Raw genomic sequence first — 23,960 nt, 5'->3', positions numbered from 1 at the left:
ACTCGTTTTGGATTTTCTATCAATTATCTTGATAAACAAACTGAAAAATATTGTTGATTCACATAAGCCAAAGAATTCGAAAAACAAATGTCATTAGTGACTTCACAGAGGAGTTCAGGCTTGTCAAAAGTACTATAGACTGTTTGTTTGCTTAATAATTCTCTGTTATCTTGGTGCTTGATCGAAGCTCCAAGCTCCAGGATGGAGCAGCTGGCACATCTTCTGCAAAATCATTTTCAAGTGTTGGAGGAACGGCCCATCTGCCTTGAGATTGCTGGAATGCCGTCTGCAGAACCATTTACACGCCCCATCTGCCTTCAGATTGCTGGAACGCCGTCTGCACAACCTACAAGTGGTGGAAGGACACCTTATTTGCCTCCAGATTCAAGTGGTATGGAAACATTAACACTGCTATCTGACATAGCTAGTGCATATTGCCTTGGATCTTCTAGATGTTCTGCAACAACTGGGTGGATATTTGAACTGCTGCAGAAAAATGACAAGGTTATTGAAAGAATTACTTCAAATATCAGAATGAATTCTGTTTGGTCAATTATCCTGACATTTCTTCTCGAGGATATCAGACATCATAGTTTTACTTATTCAATGGACACAGGGATACACACAAGTTCCAAAAATCAAACACCTGAAACATAGCATTCCGAGGATATTCCAGGTGACGCCAGACATGTCAAGTCTAGCAAATCTCCCCACTCCATTGTAATAACATGATTTTACAAAAATACATGATTGCAAAACGAAATTCTTTTGAAACATCCATCCCAATTTTTTTTAAAAAGATGGTCTAGAATAGTGAATTTTGTAGTCCTCTTGTATGTATAAAATGTATGTTATGTTCAAACATAGCCATGCATGATTGATATCTTTTTACCAATTGCCAAGTTTGAGGGTTCCCTCCCTTTCCCGTGATGAGTTGCAGTTCAAACTTGGGGACTCGATGTTGCTCTGATATCGATTTCACTATTCTAGGTCACGAAACAAAAAGAAAAATGACGATTTTTGTCTTCAATAAAGCAGTAAACAAGTTTGCAGGCAGCAAAAAATACCCAGGAATAATACCGGCATCGCATATGGAGAGTGAATATGCACACAGTTGCATCCAAGAAACTGGCATGTATCAGCTGGCTATCACATTAGAAATTGGGGCAGTACTTCAGCACGGAACCCACTGTAGAAAAGATATAATGTATTAGGTTTTGAGATCTGCCGGCATTTAATAACCAACTGTAGACGACTTACCTGCTGCTTTAAGCATTTCAACTTTGTTTTTTCATAAATTGCAAGCTGTGCGTCATGCACAACAAAGAAATGAGTTTGATCCTGATGAACTGCACTCTGGTATCTGATTGAGATATCGATCGACACCGTAGCTGCAAGGATCTGGCCCTCTGCATTCCCGCCCAACAGTGCTCCATACACAGCTCTACAAAAGCAGATGATGTTGATAAATACAGAAGGATAAGAAAGAGCAACGAAAAATATAAAGAATAACCCCTTTAAAGAGTGTCAGAAATGCAGAGTGATTCTTTTTTTTTAAGATCAATGATCATTTGAGATGTGGATGCAGGCTTAGTATTTGTTATCAGTAAAAGACATTAAAAATCCAAAAACTAATCATGACTGCAGAGAGATTATGCAAAACATGCAATATACTCACCTCATCTATAGGCTATGTAGTTTAAATTTGGTGTCTTCCAAAATGCTTGAAACACTTTCAAAACAGCTACTTCATGTCTTGATAATTCTAACTTTTCAAAACAATCAGAATTTTCAGCTTTTATTTCGAGCATGGGAAGATTCTTCATCTACCTTTATCATCATCAAATATGACATGCAGCGAAATTACTTCTAATTCCCATGCCTATTCGATTGGCTCAACATTGAATAGGATGGAGAGTGTACGATACACTATATGCACATTCTTGGGAGAAAAAAAGCAATCAATCACACATATTTTCCAAATTATTGAGAGAACAGTTTTACAAAACACTGAGAAGTCAAATACTACATGATAGCCAAGCATATAAGTCATTAACCTGAGAATCAGCTCCCGAGGAAACTAGCACATTGAGCACATGAGAGAAGGCAAGGCCAGGTATCCTTTTAGAGTGCCCTTTAAGCTTGCTTTTAACCTTCAACAAGAGATTGACATCTACTAAATAACAACATATGGTAACTGGCCCAAAACAGGAAATCAGATGACTATCAATCACAACAAAGACTTCGTCTTTATCTTTATCATTCCTCACCCAGTCGAACATTATAGAATTATCCATACCAATAGTGATGATGTTGTTATCTTGAGGATGGAAGGCAATATAAGTTGCTGCTGGAGGTGGAGGCATGAAACTCTCTGCATCCATAAGATATAATTCAGCACTGAGTCTTTGAGTCAAGGGTAGAAATAAAAAAGAAGACAATCTTGTTATACCTTGAATGTCATCATGTTGAACAAGGAGATCTTTCCACCAGATGTTGATATCACATAGCAAGCATTCTTGGACAAAGCAAAGAAGGAGACAGCTTCCTCATGGTTTGGTTTTTGCACATCAATTGTCATTAAGATGCCTCTTGAAGGTTGCCACTGTGCTGGTGAAACACTGGTTGTTGCCTAAAGAAAGATTGACACAATTTTGGTGTACATTTCCTTGCCCCCTGAACTGCGCTCATTTCTTAGCCACTTCCAATGCAGGTTAATAGCATTCGATGCTAATACTAAGATGGCATCACCAGAGTTTGTACATATTAACCTTGATATCTAGAGTGAGCAAATTGAATCATAATCAGAAACTGAATCATCAAAACTAACACAATTGAAACAAACCAGGGAAGAAATATTGATAACTAAACAAACTCTCCAGCTAAGCATTATTTCCTAGTAAGAGTTCACTATGATCAGTTCATATTACATTTGGCATGAGAGTGAGTTGTCTTTTTCTCACAAAAATTCTGGTCCATTCTCAACGAGCCAAATCGGCGAATCAAGCTATACAATAAGTAAATTTATGTGTCTGATATCCTCAAGAAGTAATGTCAGGATACGTAGTCACTTCACCAAACTTATTTCGTCTCTGATATTTGAAGTAATTTTTCAATAACTTTGTCATATTTTTGCAGCAATTCAAATATCCAAACCAATTTGCATTAGGTATTCCAGATGGTAGTATTCATGTTTTTGAACCACTTGAATCTGAAGGTAAATGGGGTGTCCCTCCACCACTTGAAAATGGCTTTGCAAAAGGTGTGCCAGCTGCGCCATCTATTGGAGCTTCAGGCTCCGATCAAGCACCGACATAACAAAGAAACCTCTAAGGCACACCTTTTGCAAAGCCATTTTCAAGTGGTGGAGGGACACCCCATTTACCTCCAGATTCAAGTGGTTCAAAAACATGAACACTACCATCTGGAATACCTAATGCAAATTGGTTTGGATATTTGAATTGCTGCAAAAATATGACAAGGTTATTGAAAAATTACTTCAAATATCAGAGATGAAATCAGTTTGGTGAAGTGACTACGTATCCTGACATTACTTCTTGAGGATATCACAAATAAATTTACTTATTGTATGCACACGAGGATGCAGAGAAGTTGAAAAAATCAAACATCTGAAACATAATATTCCGAGGGATACTCCAGTAATGCTAGAAATGTTCATACTGGAAATCAGATGCCCCACTTCATTGTAATAACATGATTTTACACATACATGATTGCAAAATGAAATTCTTTTGAAATATTCATCTAAATTTTTTTTAAAGCAAGATGGTCTAAGAAAGTTAATTTTGTAGTCCTCTTGTATGCATTAATGTACGTTATGTTCAAACATATAGCCATGCATTGGTTCATATCTTTGTAACAATGGCCAACTTTGAGGGGGGGTTTCACCTTTCCATGATCCGTAGCAGTTCAGACTTCAGCACTGGATATTGTTCTGATACCAATTTCACTATTCTAGCTCATGAAAGTCTAACTACAAGAAAAATGACGTTTTCTTCTCTTCAAAGGTGGATAGCAAAATATCATTAAAATTAAAGCAGTAAGAAGTCGTTTCGTAGAATGCATTAGAAAAAATAATGCGTGTCTTAGTTTTATGTTCCAATATATATATACCTATTACTACACTCTACTTGGTATTATGCTAAATATTACCTATACATACAAATTCATGGTCTTAGCAAAAGTTCAGTGTTTTGGATGGCGAAAGGAGACAAATATCCAACAAGGGTCTGCCTCACCTAGCGGCAAGGCGAGAGGCTAGGCACTCACCTTTGGAGTAAGGCTAGACATACACCTTTGGGAGTTAAATTTACACAACATTCCACTGATGGCAACAAAAGAGGCCACCTATATGCAAATCCAGAATTTGTTTGCTGATGCTACAGATATTGGATTTACTGTAGGCTGCATGATATTATAGCTAAGGACACCTGGTCACTCTCTGCATCCATAAGATAATAATTCAGCACTGAATCTTTGAGTCAAGGGTAGAAATAAATAGAAGACAATCTTGTTATACCTTGAATGTCATCATGTTGAACAAAGAGATCTTTCCACCAGATGTTGATATCACATAGCAAGCATTCTTGGACAAAGCAAAGCAGGTTAATAGCATTCGATGCTAATACTAAGATGGCATCACCAGAGTTTGTACATATTAACCTTGATACCTGGAGTAAGCATATGGAATCATAATCAGAAACTGAATCATCAAAACCAACACAGTTGAAACAAACCAGGGAAGAAATATTGATAACAAAACAAACTCTCCAGCTAAGCATTATTTCCTAGTAAGAGTTCACTATGAAATTTTCTGTTCAATGCCTGATTACAATGCCCTCACATCCATGTTGTGCAGTCACAGAGATAAAACACCTTCCAATTGAGGGGTAGGGGGAAGGAACATGGCTACAATTCAGTAGAAAGCACTTAAGATGTGAACTTGAAATACCAAGCAAACGTTTTGTTACTATTGCTAGTCCAAAGTTGGACACCATTGAAGTTGTCAAATCATTGCGCACAAACATCAGCGCCCTATTACTCTGATCTAGACAATCTATAAGGACAAAGACAGAAGGATCTCCGAAGATGCAGAAAATGATACTTGATCATCAACTCTTCTTTACTATAAATTGAAAAACCTATAAGGGAAAAGAAAAGAAGCTAGAACACATAATGTGTAGGTGCTAGACCTCGTTTAGGAGGCCTTAAGCTTCCCATGACGTTCTGAAAGATCACCTTTTTTGAAATTTTAATTTCACTTCAATAGAATCAAGACTACTGACCAAGATAGAAAAATGAGATGCCGCGAAACTAAGACCCCTTCCCTTCCAAACAGGAGGAGAACTCAAACTCATATGAAAACAGAAGCACAACACTGCCTGGATCATATAGTTCATTTCCACTAAACTTAACATAAACAATTTTATTTGCTGATGGCTTGTGCACAAAGGTGTTATGAAAAACATTAAAGTTTCCAACCTTAAAACCTGAAGGAGGACAAGTTATGGCTTAGTGTGCATCTGCTTGTATGTTCAATGGAAAAGTCTTTTATCTTATACATGAATTATTCGCTATCAGTAATTCATGAGATAAAGATTTTCATGAATCAAGAGACAGGGAGATTCTACCTTAGTCACTCCAAGAAGCTTCAAGGACTGCACTGTGATGGATCACTAATTTCCTTGAACTTCCATATCTTGAATTTGTCGTGAATATTTCCATTAATTCGGGATCTTACATTTTTTACATGCCCATTTTTACAAAGCTAGTTGATGATATTGACATGAAACGCAGGCAAGACTTCTTAGTGTGTCTTCCACTTTTAAACCTAATAAGTATCTATGTATCTTGTTTTATAAGTAGGAAGTCTCTCAAACTAAAAAGTTACAACGACATACTAGTGCAATTTCACAAAGTGAGATCTGGGGAGGGTAAGATATATACAGACCTTACCCCTATAACCCTATACTATTGGCCATTGGGGGTAGAGAGGTTGTTTCTGATAGACCATCGTCTCAAAAGAAAAGTTGAATTCGAAGCACGATTATAAGGAAATAAGGGGCAAAAGAAATACAAAGCAAATAGAACAACAAACAATAATAAATACAAATGACAAAGAAAATATATGACTACGGATAAGGAAATGAAACACAATAATTACTATTAGACAAAAAAACCCTAGAAATTGAAAAAGAAAAAGAAGTTACACGAGACGCCATTGATGGAGTTAATTCAACAGGTTTGACGTTCAATTTGGAACCCTAAATTTGTTGAACTTTAAGCCTATTATATTAATTCCATCAATAGCATCTCATGTAACTTATTTTTTTCTTTTCAATTTATAGGGTTTTCTTGTCTATCAATAATAACTTCATTTCATTAATCAAATATTTTCTTTGTTATTCAGTGTTTATTACTATGTGTTGTTCTATTTGCTTGCATCTCTTTTGCTCTCTTATTTCCTTATATATGTTTCGAAACCCACTTTTCTTTTGAATCGATAGTCTATCGAAACAAACCTCTCTACCCTTATCAAGGTAGTGGTAAGGTATGCCTACATTTTACCCTTCGTATAACCCTCATTTTGGGATTGCGCGCAGGTATGTTCGTTGTAGCTGAAAGTTTTAAGTTTGAGGCTTCCTACTTGAAAATAAGAAGATAGATAAATAGACACTCATTTTATTTAACAGTGGAGGACACAGAGAAATTTTTTCTGATTTTCATATCAATTTCATCTACTAATATTATTTTACATTCTATTGGCTTTGTAAGACCGGATGCAAGAAATGCACCACCCCGGATAAATGAAAAACCTAATGACAAGATATGGAAGGTCACTGAAACTAGAGAATCATCACAGTGCAAATCCCTGAAGCTCATTGAGAATCTCTCAGTCACTAAGGTATAATCCCAGGTTTCTTGATTCATGAAATATCTAATTGTAAGTGTTATCTCATTTTCAATACTTGGACACCTTTACATTGAGCATATTGATAGCAGATAATACATGTATAAAATGAGATAACATAGCAGAAATACATGTATAAAGTGAAATGACATAACAGATAATACATGTATAAAGTGAGATAAAATAGTAGATAATACATGTATAAAATGAGATAATATAGGAAATAATACATGTACAAAATGAGAGAAAAAACTGTTCATTAAAGATACCAACTTATGCATATTAAACCATAGATTATCCTCCTTCAGGTTTTAGGGTTGGAAATTTCAATGTTTCTCACATCGCTTTTGTGCACAATATGACATGATAAAGCCACGTGGCATCCGTACATGTTATCAACAAATGAAACTGCTAGTGTTAAGTTGATTGTAAATAAACCATGTGATCCAACAGTGTTGTGCTTATCTTTTCATACAGGATCTTGCTTGGCTCTTAATTTTGTGTTGTCTCTTCTATCTTAGTCACCGGATGCGATTATATTAAGGATAGTGATTACAAACAAAAAAGGGGGGTTGAGAATAAAGCTTTTTGTGGTATCTTAGGTTTTCTGCTTGTGTTATTTGGTAAAAATGTTTCCTCTTATGGTTACTTCATCATTCGTAGATTGTATGTCCTTCAAGCAATTTTGTTGCATGGTCCATTCACAATCATGACTATTGCTAAAAATGTATCACTTTTTTTTTTAAAAAAAATACTAAAGCTGCATCTCATTTTTTAGCTATTTACTTCTTTCTATTTTTTTGCACATTCTTGAGTTTAAGGATTTCTACAAATATCCCTTCATGTTTTCTTGATTCTAAGATTATTAGAATAGCTAAAAAAAATTGAATGTAATTTTTTTTTTTGAAACCGGTAACATCGTATTCCTCAACATTAAGGGCTATGCTGTCCACCTCCAAAAGTGTTAAGTTACATAGTAAAACCAACAAAAAAAATGGGACTACTTACAAAGCTCCTATGAAATCCACTAGTTGAATTTCTTCTTCTATGTTCGTTTCTTTACACCAAAAACCTAAAGTGGTAATTACTTTCCGCTTAATCTTCTCTATAGTGCAAATCTCAATGTAATTTACTTGTAGGCAGACGCCATTTAGACAGTGAAGATATCATTAATTATTGTTTTTTAAAATTCAGTAATTATTAACTATATGTTAATAATAAATTACAAACACTTCTTGCATATGTGTTAATATTAACTTGACAACAATCTATTAAGCATTCATTCTAAGGAAGACATACGTTGATTTAATTTTTGTATTGTTTCTACTATAATTCAACAACTTCTTGATAAATACGAAATTATAAAAGGAGGCTACAAGTTCATTTTGATAAGGCAAAAACGTGAAATATTTACAACCATAGCCAAAGTTCAGTGTTTTGAGAGGCTAGGCACTCACCTTTGGAGTGAGGCTAGACATACACCTTTGGGAGTTGAATTTACAAACCATTCCACTGATTAGCAACAAAAGAGGCCACCTATCTGCAAATCCAGAATTTGTTTGCTGATTCTACATATATTGAATTTACTGTAGGCTACATGATATTATAGCAAAGGACACCTGGTTATGTTTGTGTAAAGAAAAAAATGGAACCCTAAGATTTAGTTCTAGATGCCCTGGAAGCCAATACCTTTATTGTTTGCCAAAACCTTTATCACATTTTCATTAGCAGAAACAGGCTAAATAAAGAAATGAATCGGGATTGCATTAAATAATTTATTCATTGATATAAAAGGAAAAAGCAGTTAAATATAGTGTACACAACACCACAATTTTCTCAATGAATAAAACTTACTGGATGGTCCACATCGGAGAATTTGATTGAGAAATCATCCACCGCTGCCACAAATCGATTTTTAGTTGTATCAAATTGCACAACACCCATCAGTGTTTACAGAATCCCTAGATTTTGAATGGTAACTGAAGAAAAAGATTTGGGTAGATGTGATTCTGCCATAGCTGAAGCCTTCTTCTCTATAACGGAGAAGCTTCGTTGGTGTTGCGCCGTCATGCTACTTGGCCGATTCTGGGTTTGGTTAGGTTTCGGCTTCAGTAAGGTTTATAGATGAAATGCCTTTCTCTTTTGTGTCATTTTTGTTGCTGTTGGATGAATATGGATGTATTTTTGTTCTTTATTCTTATTTCACCCCAATTAGACTTTCCTACAAATTACTATATTTTGTATCATAAATAAAAAAAATTTATTTATATTTAATAAAAAAAAATTAACAAATTCTTTTTATCTAATTAAATTATATAAAAGAATATATAACAATGATATATGAAATTTCTATTATATTTCAAATATAAAATCGCATACCCATGCATATGTACAGTAAAAAAATGATAATAATAAATTATACGTAGTACTAAGATTTTTCTATAAAAGAATACTTCCAAAATAATAAATTTATCAGATGAATATTTATATTAAGAATGTAACAATAATCCAATTTTGCCACTAATTATATTTATACCGTGATATATTCTAGATAAAAGAATTGTATATCAAGCATGAATTACAAATAAAATTCTATTTGTAATAATACTATTTTTATTGATTTTACATGAAAATAAAGAGTGATATTAAAAAAAAATATATACATAATAATTATAGTATAAACAATATATTAGATGTGAAGGTATTTTTGTTTAATGATTGATGAGAATTTCTATAGATTCATAAGCCAAAATTCAAAACTAGCTTTATGTTACTCTATAATGTCCACTGTCTAGTACTCTATTACTGTGCTCCAGGTTTCATAGTTTGTATCATCACATTGGGCATGAGAGTTGGCTTTTTCTCGCAAAACTCTGGCCAATTCTCTATGAGCCAAATCAGACAATCAGGTTCTTCTTTTGTGCAAATAACACCATCGTAAGGGTAAAATGATTTAAACAATTACTCAGTCACCAGAATTTCAAAGAAACAACACATTGTTGTTCATAACAAAATGTGATCCAACAGTTTTGTGCTTATCTTTCCATTGAGGATATGAGTTCTCCTCCTGCTCGGAAGGAAGGGCTCTTAATTTTGTGTTGTCTCTAGTCTATCTTTGTCACCGGATGCGATTCTTTTAAGGGTAGTGATTACAAACAAAAGTGGCTTAGAATAAAGCTTTTTGTGGTGAAGGCATGTTTAGTTTACTTGGAATCATGAAATACACAATTTTTTAGTTGTTGCTTTCTTATATCTTGTTTTTTGCTTCTGTTATGCCTCTTGCTATTACTTCTATCATTTGTATATTGTATGTCCTTTAAGCAATTTTGTTGCATGGTCCATTCACAATCATGACTATTACTAAAAATGTATCACTTTTTTTATTTTTGAAACTACTAAAACTGGATCTCATTTTTTAGCTATTTACTTCTTTCTATTTCTTTGCATATTTCTCGAGTTTAAGGATTTCTAAAATTATCCCATCATGTTTTCTTGATTCTAAGATAACGAGAAGAGGTTCAAAAAATTTCAATCTAATTTACTTGTAAATACCATTTAGAGTAAATAGACACCATTTAGACGGTAAAGATATCATTAATTATTGCTTTTTAATTTTAGTAATTATTAACTATATGTTTATCAAAAATTACTATCACTTCTTGAATATGTGTAATATTAACTTGACAACAGTCTACTAAGCATTCATTCCAAGGAAGATACATGTTAGTTTCATTTCTCTATTGTTTCTACTATAATTCAACATCTTAACGTACAAAGTTATAAAAATGAGGCTACAAGTTCACATAGATAAGGCAAAAACGTGAAATATTAAGAACACATAGCCAAAGTTCAGTGTTTTGGATGGCGAAAGGAGACAAATATCCAACAAGGGTCTGCCTCACCTAGCGGCAAGGCGAGAGGCTAGGCACTCACCTTTGGAGTAAGGCTACACATACACCTTTGGGAGTTAAATTTACACAACATTCCACTGATGGCAACAAAAGAGGCCACCTATATGCAAATCCAGAATTTGTTTGCTGATGCTACAGATATTGGATTTACTGTAGGCTGCATGATATTATAGCAAAGGACACCTGGTCACTCTCTGCATCCATAAGATAATAATTCAGCACTGAATCTTTGAGTCAAGGGTAGAAATAAAAAGAAGACAATCTTGTTATACCTTGAATGTCATCATGTTGAACAAAGAGATCTTTCCACCAGATGTTGATATCACATAGCAAGCATTCTTGGACAAAGCAAAGCAGGTTAATAGCATTCGATGCTAATACTAAGATGGCATCACCAGAGTTTGTACATATTAACCTTGATACCTGGAGTAAGCATATGGAATCATAATCAGAAACTGAATCATCAAAACCAACACAGTTGAAACAAACCAGGGAAGAAATATTGATAACAAAACAAACTCTCCAGCTAAGCATTATTTCCTAGTAAGAGTTCACTATGAAATTTTCTGTTCAATGCCTGATTACAATGCCCTCACATCCATGTTGTGCAGTCACAGAGATAAAACACCTTCCAATTGAGGGGTAGGGGGAAGGAACATGGCTACAATTCAGTAGAAAGCACTTAAGATGTGAACTTGAAATACCAAGCAAACGTTTTGTTACTATTGCTAGTCCAAAGTTGGACACCATTGAAGTTGTCAAATCATTGCGCACAAACATCAGCGCCCTATTACTCTGATCTAGACAATCTATAAGGACAAAGACAGAAGGATCTCCGAAGATGCAGAAAATGATACTTGATCATCAACTCTTCTTTACTATAAATTGAAAAACCTATAAGGGAAAAGAAAAGAAGCTAGAACACATAATGTGTAGGTGCTAGACCTCGTTTAGGAGGCCTTAAGCTTCCCATGACGTTCTGAAAGATCACCTTTTTTGAAATTTTAATTTCACTTCAATAAAATCAAGACTACTGACCAACATAGAAAAATGAGATGCCGCGAAACTAAGACCCCTTCCCTTCCAAACAGGAGGAGAACTCAAACTCATATGAAAACAGAAGCACAACACTGCCTGGATCATATAGTTCATTTCCACTAAACTTAACATAAACAATTTTATTTGCTGATGGCTTGTGCACAAAGGTGTTATGAAAAACATTAAAGTTTTCAACCTTAAAACCTGAAGGAGGACGAGTTATGGCTTAGTGTGCATCTGCTTGTATGTTCAATGGAAATGTCTTTCATCTTATACATGAATTATTCGCTATCAGTAATTCATGAGATAACAAACACAATTAGATTTTCATGAATCAAGAGACAGGGAGATTCTACCTTAGTCACTCCAAGAAGCTTCAAGGACTGCACTGTGATGGATCACTAATTTCCTTGAACTTCCATATCTTGAATTTGTCGTGAATATTTCCATTAATTCGGGATCTTACATTTTTTGCATGCCCATTTTTACAAAGCTAGTAGATGATATTGACATGAAACGCAGGCAAGACTTCTTAGTGTGTCTTCCACTTTTAAACCTAATAAGTATCTATGTATCTTGTTTTATAAGTAGGAAGTCTCTCAAACTAAAAAGTTACAACGACATACTAGTGCAATTTCACAAAGTGAGATCTGGGGAGGGTAAGATATATACAGACCTTACCCCTATAACCCTATACTATTGGCCATTGGGGGTAGAGAGGTTGTTTCTGATAGACCATCGTCTCAAAAGAAAAGTTGAATTTGAAGCACGATTATAAGGAAATAAGGGGCAAAAGAAATACAAAGCAAATAGAACAACAAACAATAATAAATACAAATGACAAAGAAAATATATGACTACGGATAAGGAAATGAAACACAATAATTACTATTAGACAAAAAAACCCTAGAAATTGAAAAAGAAAAAGAAGTTACACGAGACGCCATTGATGGAGTTAATTCAACAGGTTTGACGTTCAATTTGGAACCCTAAATTTGTTGAACTTTAAGCCTATTATATTAATTCCATCAATAGCATCTCATGTAACTTATTTTTTTCTTTTCAATTTATAGGGTTTTCTTGTCTAACAATAATAACTTCATTTCATTAATCAAATATTTTCTTTGTTCTTCAGTGTTTATTACTATGTGTTGTTCTATTTGCTTGCATCTCTTTTGCTCTCTTATTTCCTTATATATGTTTCGAAACCCACTTTTCTTTTGAATCGATAGTCTATCGAAACCAACCTCTCTACCCTCATCAAGGTAGTGGTAAGGTATGCCTACATTTTACCCTTCGTAAAACCCTCTTTTTGGGATTGCGCGCAGGTATGTTCGTTGTAGCTGAAAGTTTTAAGTTTGAGGCTTCCTACTTGAAAATAAGAAGATAGATAAATAGACACTCATGTTATTTAATAGTGGAGGACACAAAGAAATTTTTTTCTGATTTTCATATCAATTTCATCTACTAATATTATTTTACATATTGGCTTTGTAAGACCGGATGCAAGAAATGCACCACCCCGGATAAATGAAAAACCTAATGACAAGATATGGAAGGTCACTGAAACTAGAGAATCATCACAGTGCAAATCCCTGAAGCTCATTGAGAATCTCTCAGTCACTAAGGTATAATCCCAGGTTTCTTGATTCATGAAATATCTAATTGTAAGTGTTATCTCATTTTCAATACTTGGACACCTTTACATTGAGCATATTGATAGCAGATAATACATGTATAAAATGAGATAACATAGCAGAAATACATGTATAAAGTGAAATGACATAACAGATAATACATGTATAAAGTGAGATAAAATAGTAGATAATACATGTATAAAATGAGATGATATAGGAAATAATACATGTACAAAATGAGAGAAAAAACTGTTCATTAAAGATACCATCTTATGCATATTAAACCATAGATTATCCTCCATCAGGTTTTAGGGTTGGAAATTTCAATGTTTCTCACATCGCTTTTGTGCACAATATGACATGATAAAGCCACGTGGCATCCGTACATGTTATCAATAAATGAAACTGCTAGTGTTAAGTTGATTGTAAATAAACCATGTGATCCAACAGTGTTGTGCTTATCTTTTCATACAGGATCTTGCTTGGCTCTTAATTTTGTGTTGTCTCTTCTATCTTGGTCACCGGATGCGATTATATTAAAGGTAGTGATTACAAACAAAAAAGGGGGGTTGAGAATAAAGCTTTTTGTGGTATCTTAGGTATTCTGCTTGTGTTATTTGGTAAAAATGTTTCCTCTTATGGTTACTTCATCATCTGTAGATTGTATGTCCTTCAAGCAATATTGTTGCATGGTCCATTCACAATCATGACTATTGCTAAAAATGTATCACTTTTTTTTTTTTTGAAAATACTAAAGCTGCATCTCATTTTTTAGCTATTTACTACTTTCTATTTTTTTGCACATTCTTGAGTTTAAGGATTTCTACAAATATCCCTTCATGTTTTCTTGATTCTAAGATTATTAGAAGAGCTAAAAAAAATTGAATGTAATTTTTTTTTTTTTGGAAACCGGTAACATCGTATTCCTCAACATTAAGGGCTATGCTGTCCACCTCCAAAAGTGTTAAGTTACATAGTAAAACCAACAAAAAAAATGGGACTACTTACAAAGCTCCTATGAAATCCACTAGTTGAATTTCTTCTTCTATGTTCGTTTCTTTACACCAAAAACCTAAAGTGGTAATTACTTTCCGCTTAATCTTCTCTATAGTGCAAATCTCAATGTAATTTACTTGTAGGCAGACGCCATTTAGACAGTGAAGATATCATTAATTATTGTTTTTTAAAATTCAGTAATTATTAACTATATGTTTATAATAAATTACAAACACTTCTTGCATATGTGTTAATATTAACTTGACAACAGTCTATTAAGCATTCATTCTAAGGCAGACATACATTGATTTAATTTTTGTATTGTTTCTACTGTAATTCAACGACTTCTTGATAAATACGAAATTATAAAAGGAGGCTACAAGTTCATATAGATAAGGCAAAAACGTGAAATATTTACAACCATAGCCAAAGTTCAGTGTTTTGAGAGGCTAGGCACTCACCTTTGGAGTGAGGCTAGACATACACCTTTGGGAGTTGAATTTACAAACCATTCCACTGATTAGCAACAAAAGAGGCCACTTATCTGCAAATCCAGAATTTGTTTGCTGATTTTACATATATTGGATTTACTGTAGGCTACATGATATTATAGCAAAGGACACCTGTTCATGTTTGTGTAAAGAAAAAAATGGAACCCTAAGATTTAGTTCTAGATGCCCTGGAAGCCAATACCTTTATTGTTTGCCAAAACCTTTATCACATTTTCATTAGCAGAAACAGGCTAAATAAAGAAATGAATCGGGATTGCATTAAATAATTTATTCATTGATATAAAAGGAAAAAGCAGTTAAATATAGTGTACACAACACCACAATTTTCTCAATGAATAAAACTTACTGGATGGTCCACATCGGAGAATTTGATTAAGAAATCATCCACCGCTGCCACAAATCGATTTTTTGTTGTATCAAATTGCACAACACCCATCAGTGTTTACAAAAACCCTAGATTTTGAATGGTTAGTAAAGAAAAAGATTTGGGTAGATGTGATTCTGCCATAGATGAAGCCTTCTACTCTATAACGGAGAAGCTTCATTGGTGTTGCGCCGTCATGCTACTTGGCCAATTCTGGGTTTGGTTAGGTTTCGGCTTCAGTAAGGTTTATATATGAAATGCCTTTCACTTTTGTATCATTTTGTTGCTGTTGGATGAATATGGATGTATTTTTGTTCTTTATTCTTATTTCACCCCAATTAGACTTTCCTACAAATTACTATATTTTGTATTATAAATAAAAGTAATTTATTTTACATATATAAAAAAAAAAAAACTAAACAAAAGGTGTTTTATTTAAAATAATTTATGCCATGAACTTTTATCTAATTAATTTATATAAAAGAATATATAACAATGATAAATGAATTTTCTATTATAATTCAAATATAAAACCGTATACCCATTGCGTATGTATAGTAAAAAAATAATAAATAATAAATTATATGTAGTTCTAATATTTTTCTATAAAAGAATACTTCCAAAATAATAAATTTATCCAATGAATATTTATATTAAGAATGTAACAATAATCCAATTTTGCCACTAATTATATTTTACCGTGATATATTCTAGAGAAAAGAATTGTATATCAAGCATGAATTCTATTTGTAATAATATTAATTTTTATTGATTTTACATGAAAATAAAGAATGATATTAAAAAAAATAATATACATAATAGTTATAGTATAAACAATATATTAAATGTGAAGGTATTTTTGTTTAATGATTGATGAGAATTTCTGTAGATTCATAAGCCAAAATTCAAAACTAGCTTTATGTTACTCTATAATGTCCATTGTCTAGTACTCTATTACTGTGCTCCAGGTTTCATAGTTTGTATCATCACATTGCGCATGAGAGTTTTCTTTTTCTCACAAAACTCTGGCCAATTCTCTATGAGCCAAATCAGACAATCAAGTTCTTCTTTTGTGCAAATAACACCATCGTAAGGGTAAAATGATTTAAACAATTACTCACAGTCACCAGAATATCAAAGAAACAACACATATTGCTGTTCATAACAAGTTGAGGTTGAGTAAATATCACAGGTCAAAGTAACTCGCCCTTGGAGAGGTGACACTTGCCAAAATACAACTCAAGAACTAGATAGCTGAAAGGAGAAATTGTTGAAGAGTACTGAGCTAAATTATTTTCTGTAGCAAATGGATTACCACACAGTCACACACAAAAGCATAACATTGTCGTAAAAACCAAGTCAAAGAACACAAATTTTTTGGGCGTTACATAATCCGCTCATGTTTGACCAGTCTGAACTGAAATTTGGGTAAGATCCAAAAAAAAAAAAACAAGACAGAAGACTGTTTGCTTAGAGGTTTCTTTGTATGTTGGTGCTTAATCGGAGCCTGAAGCTCCAATAGCTGGAGAAGCTGGCCCACCTTTTGCAAAGCCATTTTCAACTGGTGGAGGGACACCCCATTTGCCTTCAGATTCAAGAGGTTCAAAAACATGAACACCACCATCTGACATACCTAATGCAAATTGGTTTGGATCTTCTGGATGTGCTGCAACTACAACTGGGTGGATATTTAAATTGCTGCAAAAATAAGACAAGGTTATTGAAAAATTACTTCAAATATCAGAGATGAAATCAGTTTGGTGAAGTGTCTACGTATCCTGACATTACTTCTTTGAGGATATCAGACACATATATTTACTTATTGTATGCACACGAGGATGCAGAGAAGTTGAAAATATTAAACGCCTGAAACAAAATATTCCGAGGGACACTCCAGTGATGCTAGAAATGTTCATACTGGCAATCAGATGCCCGACTTCATTGTAGTAACATGATTTTACAAATACATGATTGCAAAATGAAATTCTTTTGAAATATTCATGCCAATTTTTTAAAGCAAGATGGTCTAGGATAGTTAATTTCGTAGTCCTCTTGCATGCATTAAATGTACGTCATGTTCAAACATAGCCATGCATTGGCTCATATATTTGTACCAATGGACAAGTTTGTGGGGGGGTTTAACCTTTCCATAAAAGAAGCAGTTCGGACTTCAGGACTTGATATTGTTCTGATACCAATTTCACTATTTTAGCTCATGAAAGTCTAACTACAAGAAAAATGGCGCTTTCTTCTCTTCAATAGTGGATAGCAAAATATCTTTAAAATTAAAGCAGTAAGAGGTTGTCTCGTAAAGTGCATTAGAAAAAATAATGCATGTCTTAGTTTTATGTATTACTAGTACCTTTTTTGATACACTTCCAATACATGTATAACTAATACAACACTTGACTTGGTATTGCGTTAAATAATACTAATACATAGAAATTCATAGTATTAGCAATGCAAGGGGTTCTAATGCTTGCATTCGAATGGTTAAAGACACAATTGTCCGTCAAAACATTTTTCATGTCCTTTCCGCCATATTGATAGAGGGTAATTTTTTAAACGATTTTAAAAAAAATAATGCAATACGTGTTACAATACGTGTTATTTTTAAAGAACCAAACCAAACATTGCATATTAAAAGATCTCAGCATAACTAATGACAGCATTATTCTTACACACCCTACCAAACGACCCCTAAATAAGTTAACTGGCTGCAGAAGATACCTGATACCGGGTGACAGATAAGCAGAAGGATAAATGCAGCACTGCATATGGAGGTTCCCAGCAGTGAAGATGCACACAGTTGCATCCAAGAAACTAGCATATATAAGCTGGCTATCACATGAGTATGTGGCATGAGAAATTGGGGCATCACTTTCACGCGGAACCCACTGTAGAAGAAGATATAATGTATTAGTTGTTGAGATCTGACTGCATATAATAACCAACTGTAGTCCGGGAGAGGACTTACCTGCTTTAAACATTCCAACTTTGCTGTTTCATATACTGCAATCTGTGCCTCATGCACAACAAGGAAATGAGTTTGATCCTGATGAAACTGGACTCTGGTATCTGATTGAGATATTGATTGCCCCCGTAGCTGCAAAAATTTAGCCCTCTGCATTTCCCACCCAACAGTGCTCCATACACACAGCTGTACAAAAGCAGATGATGTTGATGTATACAGAAGGATAAGAAAGAGAAAAGAGAAATATAAATAATTACCCTTTAAAGAGTGTCAGAAATGCAGTGTAATTTTTTATAGATTAATGATCATTTGAGATGTGGATGTAGGATTAACATTAGTTACCAGTAAAAGACATTAAAAATCCAAAAACTAATCACGATTCATAACTGCAGAGAGGAGATTATGCAAAAGGAGATAACCTGCAATATACTTGGCTCATCTGTAGGCTATATAGTTTAGATTTTGGTGTCTTCCGAAATGCTTGAAACACTTCCAAAACAACAACTTCATGTTTGATTATTCAAAATTTTCACCTTTATCATCATCAAATATGACATGCAGTGAAATTACTTCTAATTCCCTTGCCTATTTGATTGGCTGAACATTGAATGGATGGAGAGTGTATGATGCACAATATGAAAAATTGTTAAGAGAGAAAATGCAATCTATCATACACAAATACTTTCCAAATTAATTGTGAGAACAGTTTAACAAAACACTAAGAAGTAAGTCAAATACAACATGATAGCTAAAGCAAATAAGTCATTAACCTGAGAATCAGCTCCCGAGGAAACTAGCACATTGAGCATACGAGAGAAGGCGAGGCCAGTTATCCTTTTAGAGTGGCCTTTAAGCGTGCTTTTAACCTTCATCAAGAGACTCACATCTAGTCAATAACAATATATGGTACTTGGCCATGAAATTCTGATGACTGCCAATAAGAACAAAATATTCTTGTTTATCTTTATCATACCTCACCCAGTCGGACATGATATATCTGGATGGTAGAATCATCCATGCCAATAGCGATAATGTTGTTATCTTGAGGAAGGAAAACAATATAAGTTGCTGCTGGAGGTGGAGGCATGAAAGTTGTCAATCTCTGCATCCATAAGATAATAATTCAGCACAGGATCTTTGAGTCAAGGTTAAATAAAAAGAAGACAATCTTGTTATACCTTTAATGCCACCAGGTTGAACAAGGACATCCTTCCACCAGATGTTGATATCACATACCCATCGTTCTTGGACAAAGCAAAGCAAGAGACAGCTTCCACATGGTTTGGTTCGTGCACATCATTTGTCATTAAGATGCCACTTGAAGGTTGACACAGTTGTGGTGAAACACTGGCTGTTGCCTAAACAAAGATTGACACAATTCTCAGAATCACTTCTGTACAAAATGGAGGAAAGACACGATTTTGGTGTCCATTTACCTTGCCCCTAGAATTGCGCTCATTTCCTTGCCACTTCCAAAGCAGGTGAATAGCATTTGAGGCTAATGCTAAGATACAATTACCAGAGCTCGTATATATTAAACTTGATATCTGGAGTAAACAAATTGAATCATAACCAGAAACTGTATCATCAAAACTAATACAGTCACAACCAGGGAACAAATATTGAGAACTAAACAAACTCTCCAGCCAACTATTGTTTCCTAGTAAGAATTCACTGTGAAATTTTCGGTTCAATATCTGATATCACATCCATGTTGTGCAGTCAGAGAAAGTCGGAACACAACAGCTTCAAAATTGTGGGGTAAGGGGAAGGAACCCGGCTACAATTCAGTAGAAAGCACTCAAGACGTGAACTTGAAATACCATGCAAACGTTTAGTTACTATTGCTAGTCAAAAGTTGGACACTATTAAAGTTGTCAAATCATTGCACACAAACTTTAGAGGCCTTCTGCTTTGATTAGACAATCTCGAAGCATTTCGACAGACGGATCTCTGAAGGTGCAGAAAGTGATACTTGAACATCCACTCCTCTTTACTGTAAGTTGAAAAATTTATTACGGAAAAGAAAAGAGAGTAAAACACAAAATGTATAGGTGCTAGACCTCATTTAGGAGGCCTCAAGCTTCCCATGACATTCTAAAAGATCACCTTCTTTGGAATTTTAATTTCACATCAATAGAATCACATCCGCTGACCAAGATAGAAAAGAAATGGACGCAACACTAAGAACCCTTCACTCCCAACCAGGAGAAGTCACATTCATATGAAAAGAGCAGCACAAAACTGTTGGATCATATGGTTGATTTCCACTCAACTTAACACTAACAATTTTATTTGCCGATGGCATGTTTTAATGTCACATGCCTTGATCATATCAGATCTTGCACAAAGGCATCGTGAGAAACATAAAATTTCCAACCTTAACTTGTTCAATGGAAAAGTCCTCCATCTCATTTTATACATGAATTATCCGCTACCGGAATGTTCAATGGAAAAGTTTCCGAGTCTTGAAAATGATATAACAAACACAATAAGATATTTCATGAATCAAGAGAAATAGGAATTATACCTTAGTCACTCCAAGATTTTCAGGAAGCTTCAGGGACTGGCATTGCAATGAGTCTCTAATTTTAGTGAGCCTCCACATCTTAGATTCATCATTAGGCTCTTCATTAAGCTGGGGTATTACATTTCCTGCATCTTCATTCTAACAAAGCGAGTAGAATGTAAATACATGTTAGTGTGTCCTCCACTTGAAAACCTAATGAGTATCTATCTATCTACCCATCCATCTTATTTATCTATCTTATTCTATACGTAGGAAGCCTCAAACCTAAAAGTTACAACAACAACATATGCAGCGCAATCCCACAAAGTTGGGGTCTGGGAGGTAGAGAGGTTTCAGATGGACCATCGGCTCAAATGCAAAATTGAATTCAAAGCACGATATAAGGAACTAAAAGATCAAAAGAGATGCAGAGGCAAATTGAAAAACATACAGTTACAACCACTTTATAACAAAGAAAATCTATGATTACAGATAAGCAAATGAAATACAGTGATTACTATTAGACAAGAAAACCATAAAATTGGAAAGGAAAGAAGAACTTACATGCGAAGCCATTGTTTGGAGTTAATTCAACTGATTTGAAGTTCAATTTGGAACCCTAAAGTTGTTGAAGAACGGCGAGGCGTCAATGACGAGGAATGATTCCCTTAAAAGGTAAAAGGAAAAAGACCAAAATAGCCATCAAAAGTTGAATGACAGTTTTACCCTTCGTCCAAGCATTATTACAATTACCTTGTTTTGTAAATATGTAAATATACATCGTAAGAATCACACAGAGAAGTACAACTTAAACTTTTGATTTACTTTGTCAAAAAATGTAATATGTGCTTAGATAAGTTATAATTATACCATTAATCTTACATGCCTATTTTTACCTCCAAAACTGAAATTGTAGTGAATATAAAAAAGAATGGTTTCATCCGTTCAAGGAAGTCATTACATACCAATTTAGAGTAAATGGCCAAAAACATCTCTCAATTATAATCAAACTTGAACTACATCCTCATATTATGACATTGAACAAACAACATCCTTTTACTATCCTAGAAGTTACAAGTTACATCCCTCTTAGTTTTCTGTCAAAACTAACAGCTTCAAACAGAAAATATGTCATGCACGTGACTTATCCCTACAAATTTACCATTATTGTTCCCTCTCCCTAGCTTCTTCAGCAAAAGCAAAAACATAAGCTTCCATCTCTTTCATTTTTATCATTTGGAAAAATATAGACAGGAAAAAAGTGGAAGATAAATACACCACCCATACCTTGCTTTCCACCTGCCCTACTATCACTACAGCCTACAAGGAAAATATTTGGTGAGATTAATCTAAGAAATGTGTAGAATAACATGAAAAATAATTTCTTCTAATTAAAATAGAAATATTTTTTATATATAAGCATTACCTTTGAAAAGTTTACTTTCATCTAAATTTGTCTTATCTCACAATAGGTATTTAGACAATGGAGGAAAGAGAATTAGCTTTTAATATAAGAATTTTCCAGAATAAACAACAAAGGAATGCCATTAAAAAAGTTGTTTTCATTTTCTTCTGTGTTACTTCCTGTTAGTATTACCATCAAATGTTGTGGTGGGTCGGCAGTACCCCTCCACCCTTCACAAAATTCTGAATTTGAACTTTGGGAATAGAGAACTGTCAATGATTACTATCATAGTGAAACTTTCATGAGCAAATCTGAATTAGTCGGATCTTTAAACGGGCACCAGACATCAGTTAAGAACAAAGTGCATATGCACATTCATCAAATTGTATATTGTTCTTTATATAAGTGACAATAAATTAAGAAGCACTCACTATTATACTTTTTTTCTCTTAATTATATATACTTTTATAAAAGTAATGAAAACCTTTCCAGTGGTGCAACCTTGCTATTTCAACTATGGTTGTTTCTAATATTTCATATAAATCAAATCAAAGGCATTGATTTTGAAACAGTGAACATAGAACAACTATTAAATGCACATATTTAATCTGGTTCTTGAGACAAAATGTGAAAAAGTTTGACTATATACAACTACAAATTATACCTTGATTTGCTAATTAGTAATTACCACGGGAAAGACGTGTCCAAAAACTAGTTAATGGAAAATGTGAGTGTGTGTGTATGATATATATTTTTTCCATGGACATGTAACCTGATAACAACAAACACGAACTTATTTCCAAATCACATTTAGGGAGTTAAATTCACAAACCATTCCTCTGATGCCAACAACAGAGGCCACCCTATCTGTAAAGTCCAATTGTTTGCTGATACTAGAGATATTGTATTTAATATTAAAGCAAAGGACAGCTGGTCATGATTGTGTAAAGAAAAAATGGAACCTCAAGATTTTATACTAACTGAGTAACAAGTACCTTTGCAGTTTCAGATGCCCCGGAAGCGGATACCGTCATTATCTTCCAAAATCTTTATCCCATTTTCATTAGCTGAAGAGAACCATCCTTGATGAATCGAATCAGAGGGCTTGCCTTGAATAATTTATTGATATAAAAGAAGAAGAAAAAAAAGCAGTTAGAATATAGGGTAGAACACCACAATTTTCTCAATCAACCTGAAAATAAACTTACTGGAGCATCAATACTTGCCAGGAACTAAAGATGGTCCATATCCCATAAGTTAATGGAGAAATCATGACCGATTCTTAGTTGTATCAAATCGCACAACAGCCAGATGTTTTTCAAAACCCTAAACATGTTATTTTTTGAATTGTAAGTAAATAATTTGTGTGTTGAAGTTTGTGTAGATGTCATTCTTGCGTGTATATTGGTCGGCCATGCCATAGATGAAACTTGTCTGGTATTGGGAACTTGAATATGTAGATGAAGAATGTCAAGAACTAATTTGTAAGAAAAAAGCAGCTGCTTCTGAATTCTGTGTTGCGCCATCATGCTACTGTCGGCAAGTTTGTTCTAATTGTTACTGACCATGTTATTGTTTAAATTTATGGTTAGTGATCAATTCAAGTTGTTATTTTTTAATTATTTTATTTTATTATTATTCAGTCTGTATTTTTATCTCGTACACTATAATTCTGAATTTATT

The 23,960-nt window shown here is 34.0% G+C and overlaps 2 protein-coding genes and 1 long non-coding RNA gene across 14 annotated transcripts; all 3 read right to left on the bottom strand.

Moving 5' to 3' along the window:
• Positions 1 to 5: 5 nt before the first annotated feature.
• Positions 6 to 9,027, bottom strand: LOC101261108 (topless-related protein 1). Of its 3 annotated transcripts, XR_003246117.2 has the most exons (10): positions 8,786 to 9,027; positions 8,389 to 8,471; positions 4,541 to 4,691; positions 4,260 to 4,462; positions 2,453 to 2,779; positions 2,300 to 2,374; positions 2,058 to 2,153; positions 1,261 to 1,444; positions 1,081 to 1,189; positions 6 to 486 (listed from the first exon to the last, which is right to left on the bottom strand). It is a non-coding gene; the product is annotated as a topless-related protein 1 (long non-coding RNA). The 3 variants fall into 3 exon arrangements; XR_011220157.1 differs by lacking the exon at positions 8,389 to 8,471 and having other exon boundaries at positions 4,291 to 4,462; XR_011220158.1 differs by lacking the exon at positions 8,389 to 8,471 and having other exon boundaries at positions 6 to 483; positions 4,291 to 4,462.
• Positions 9,015 to 15,726, bottom strand: LOC138337034 (uncharacterized). Of its 5 annotated transcripts, none has more exons than XR_011220159.1 (5): positions 15,372 to 15,610; positions 14,975 to 15,079; positions 11,115 to 11,265; positions 10,865 to 11,036; positions 9,015 to 9,152 (listed from the first exon to the last, which is right to left on the bottom strand). XR_011220159.1 is itself a non-coding variant. In XM_069295365.1 (4 exons), exons 1-4 carry the CDS (start codon positions 15,459 to 15,461, stop codon positions 10,990 to 10,992), a joined length of 393 nt encoding a protein of 130 aa, XP_069151466.1. In that variant the 5' UTR covers positions 15,462 to 15,676; the 3' UTR covers positions 10,637 to 10,989. The 5 variants fall into 5 exon arrangements, 2 of the variants coding, with proteins under 2 accessions (XP_069151466.1, XP_069151467.1); XR_740677.4 differs by having other exon boundaries at positions 9,025 to 9,162; XR_003246119.2 differs by lacking the exon at positions 9,015 to 9,152 and having other exon boundaries at positions 10,637 to 11,036; positions 14,975 to 15,057; positions 15,372 to 15,726.
• Positions 15,727 to 16,656: 930 nt separating this feature from the next.
• Positions 16,657 to 23,879, bottom strand: LOC104646571 (protein TOPLESS). Of its 6 annotated transcripts, none has more exons than XM_010320420.4 (12): positions 23,486 to 23,833; positions 23,273 to 23,386; positions 22,160 to 22,192; positions 21,437 to 21,539; positions 20,894 to 21,031; positions 19,800 to 19,910; positions 19,542 to 19,721; positions 19,337 to 19,465; positions 19,134 to 19,229; positions 18,367 to 18,549; positions 18,120 to 18,286; positions 16,657 to 17,087 (listed from the first exon to the last, which is right to left on the bottom strand). In XM_010320420.4, the coding sequence occupies exons 4-12, from the start codon at positions 21,446 to 21,448 to the stop codon at positions 16,886 to 16,888; spliced, it is 1,218 nt and encodes a 405-aa protein (XP_010318722.1). In that variant the 5' UTR covers positions 21,449 to 21,539; positions 22,160 to 22,192; positions 23,273 to 23,386; positions 23,486 to 23,833; the 3' UTR covers positions 16,657 to 16,885. The 6 variants fall into 6 exon arrangements, with proteins under 6 accessions (XP_010318722.1, XP_069151465.1, XP_010318720.1 ...); XM_069295364.1 differs by having other exon boundaries at positions 23,504 to 23,639; XM_010320418.4 differs by lacking the exon at positions 22,160 to 22,192 and having other exon boundaries at positions 23,486 to 23,874.
• Between the last annotated feature and the right edge of the window lie 81 nt (positions 23,880 to 23,960).

This window comes from Solanum lycopersicum, chromosome 3, assembly GCF_036512215.1.
Source record: "Solanum lycopersicum chromosome 3, SLM_r2.1".
Taxonomy (NCBI): domain Eukaryota; kingdom Viridiplantae; phylum Streptophyta; class Magnoliopsida; order Solanales; family Solanaceae; genus Solanum; species Solanum lycopersicum.
Note: the sequence above shows the minus strand (reverse complement) of the source record. Positions and strands in the feature narration are given on the sequence as shown.

Excerpts from the sequence above, each read along its gene's own strand:
- LOC138337034 (XM_069295365.1), bottom strand. The coding sequence starts at position 15,461 with ATGGGTGTTGTGCAATTTGATACAACAAAAAATCGATTTGTGGCAGCG. Across the intron at positions 11,266-14,974 it reads TGTCTAGCCTCACTCCAAAG|GTATCAAGGTTAATATGTAC; the intron begins GTGAGTGCCTAG and ends TGCTTACTCCAG. Across the intron at positions 11,037-11,114 it reads TCAACATGATGACATTCAAG|AGAGTGACCAGGTGTCCTTT; the intron begins GTATAACAAGAT and ends TTATGGATGCAG.
- LOC104646571 (XM_010320416.4), bottom strand. Across the intron at positions 19,230-19,336 it reads ATCATGTCCGACTGGGTGAG|GTTAAAAGCACGCTTAAAGG; the intron begins GTATGATAAAGA and ends CTCTTGATGAAG. Across the intron at positions 18,550-19,133 it reads CCTCGGGAGCTGATTCTCAG|CTGTGTGTATGGAGCACTGT; the intron begins GTTAATGACTTA and ends GCTTTTGTACAG.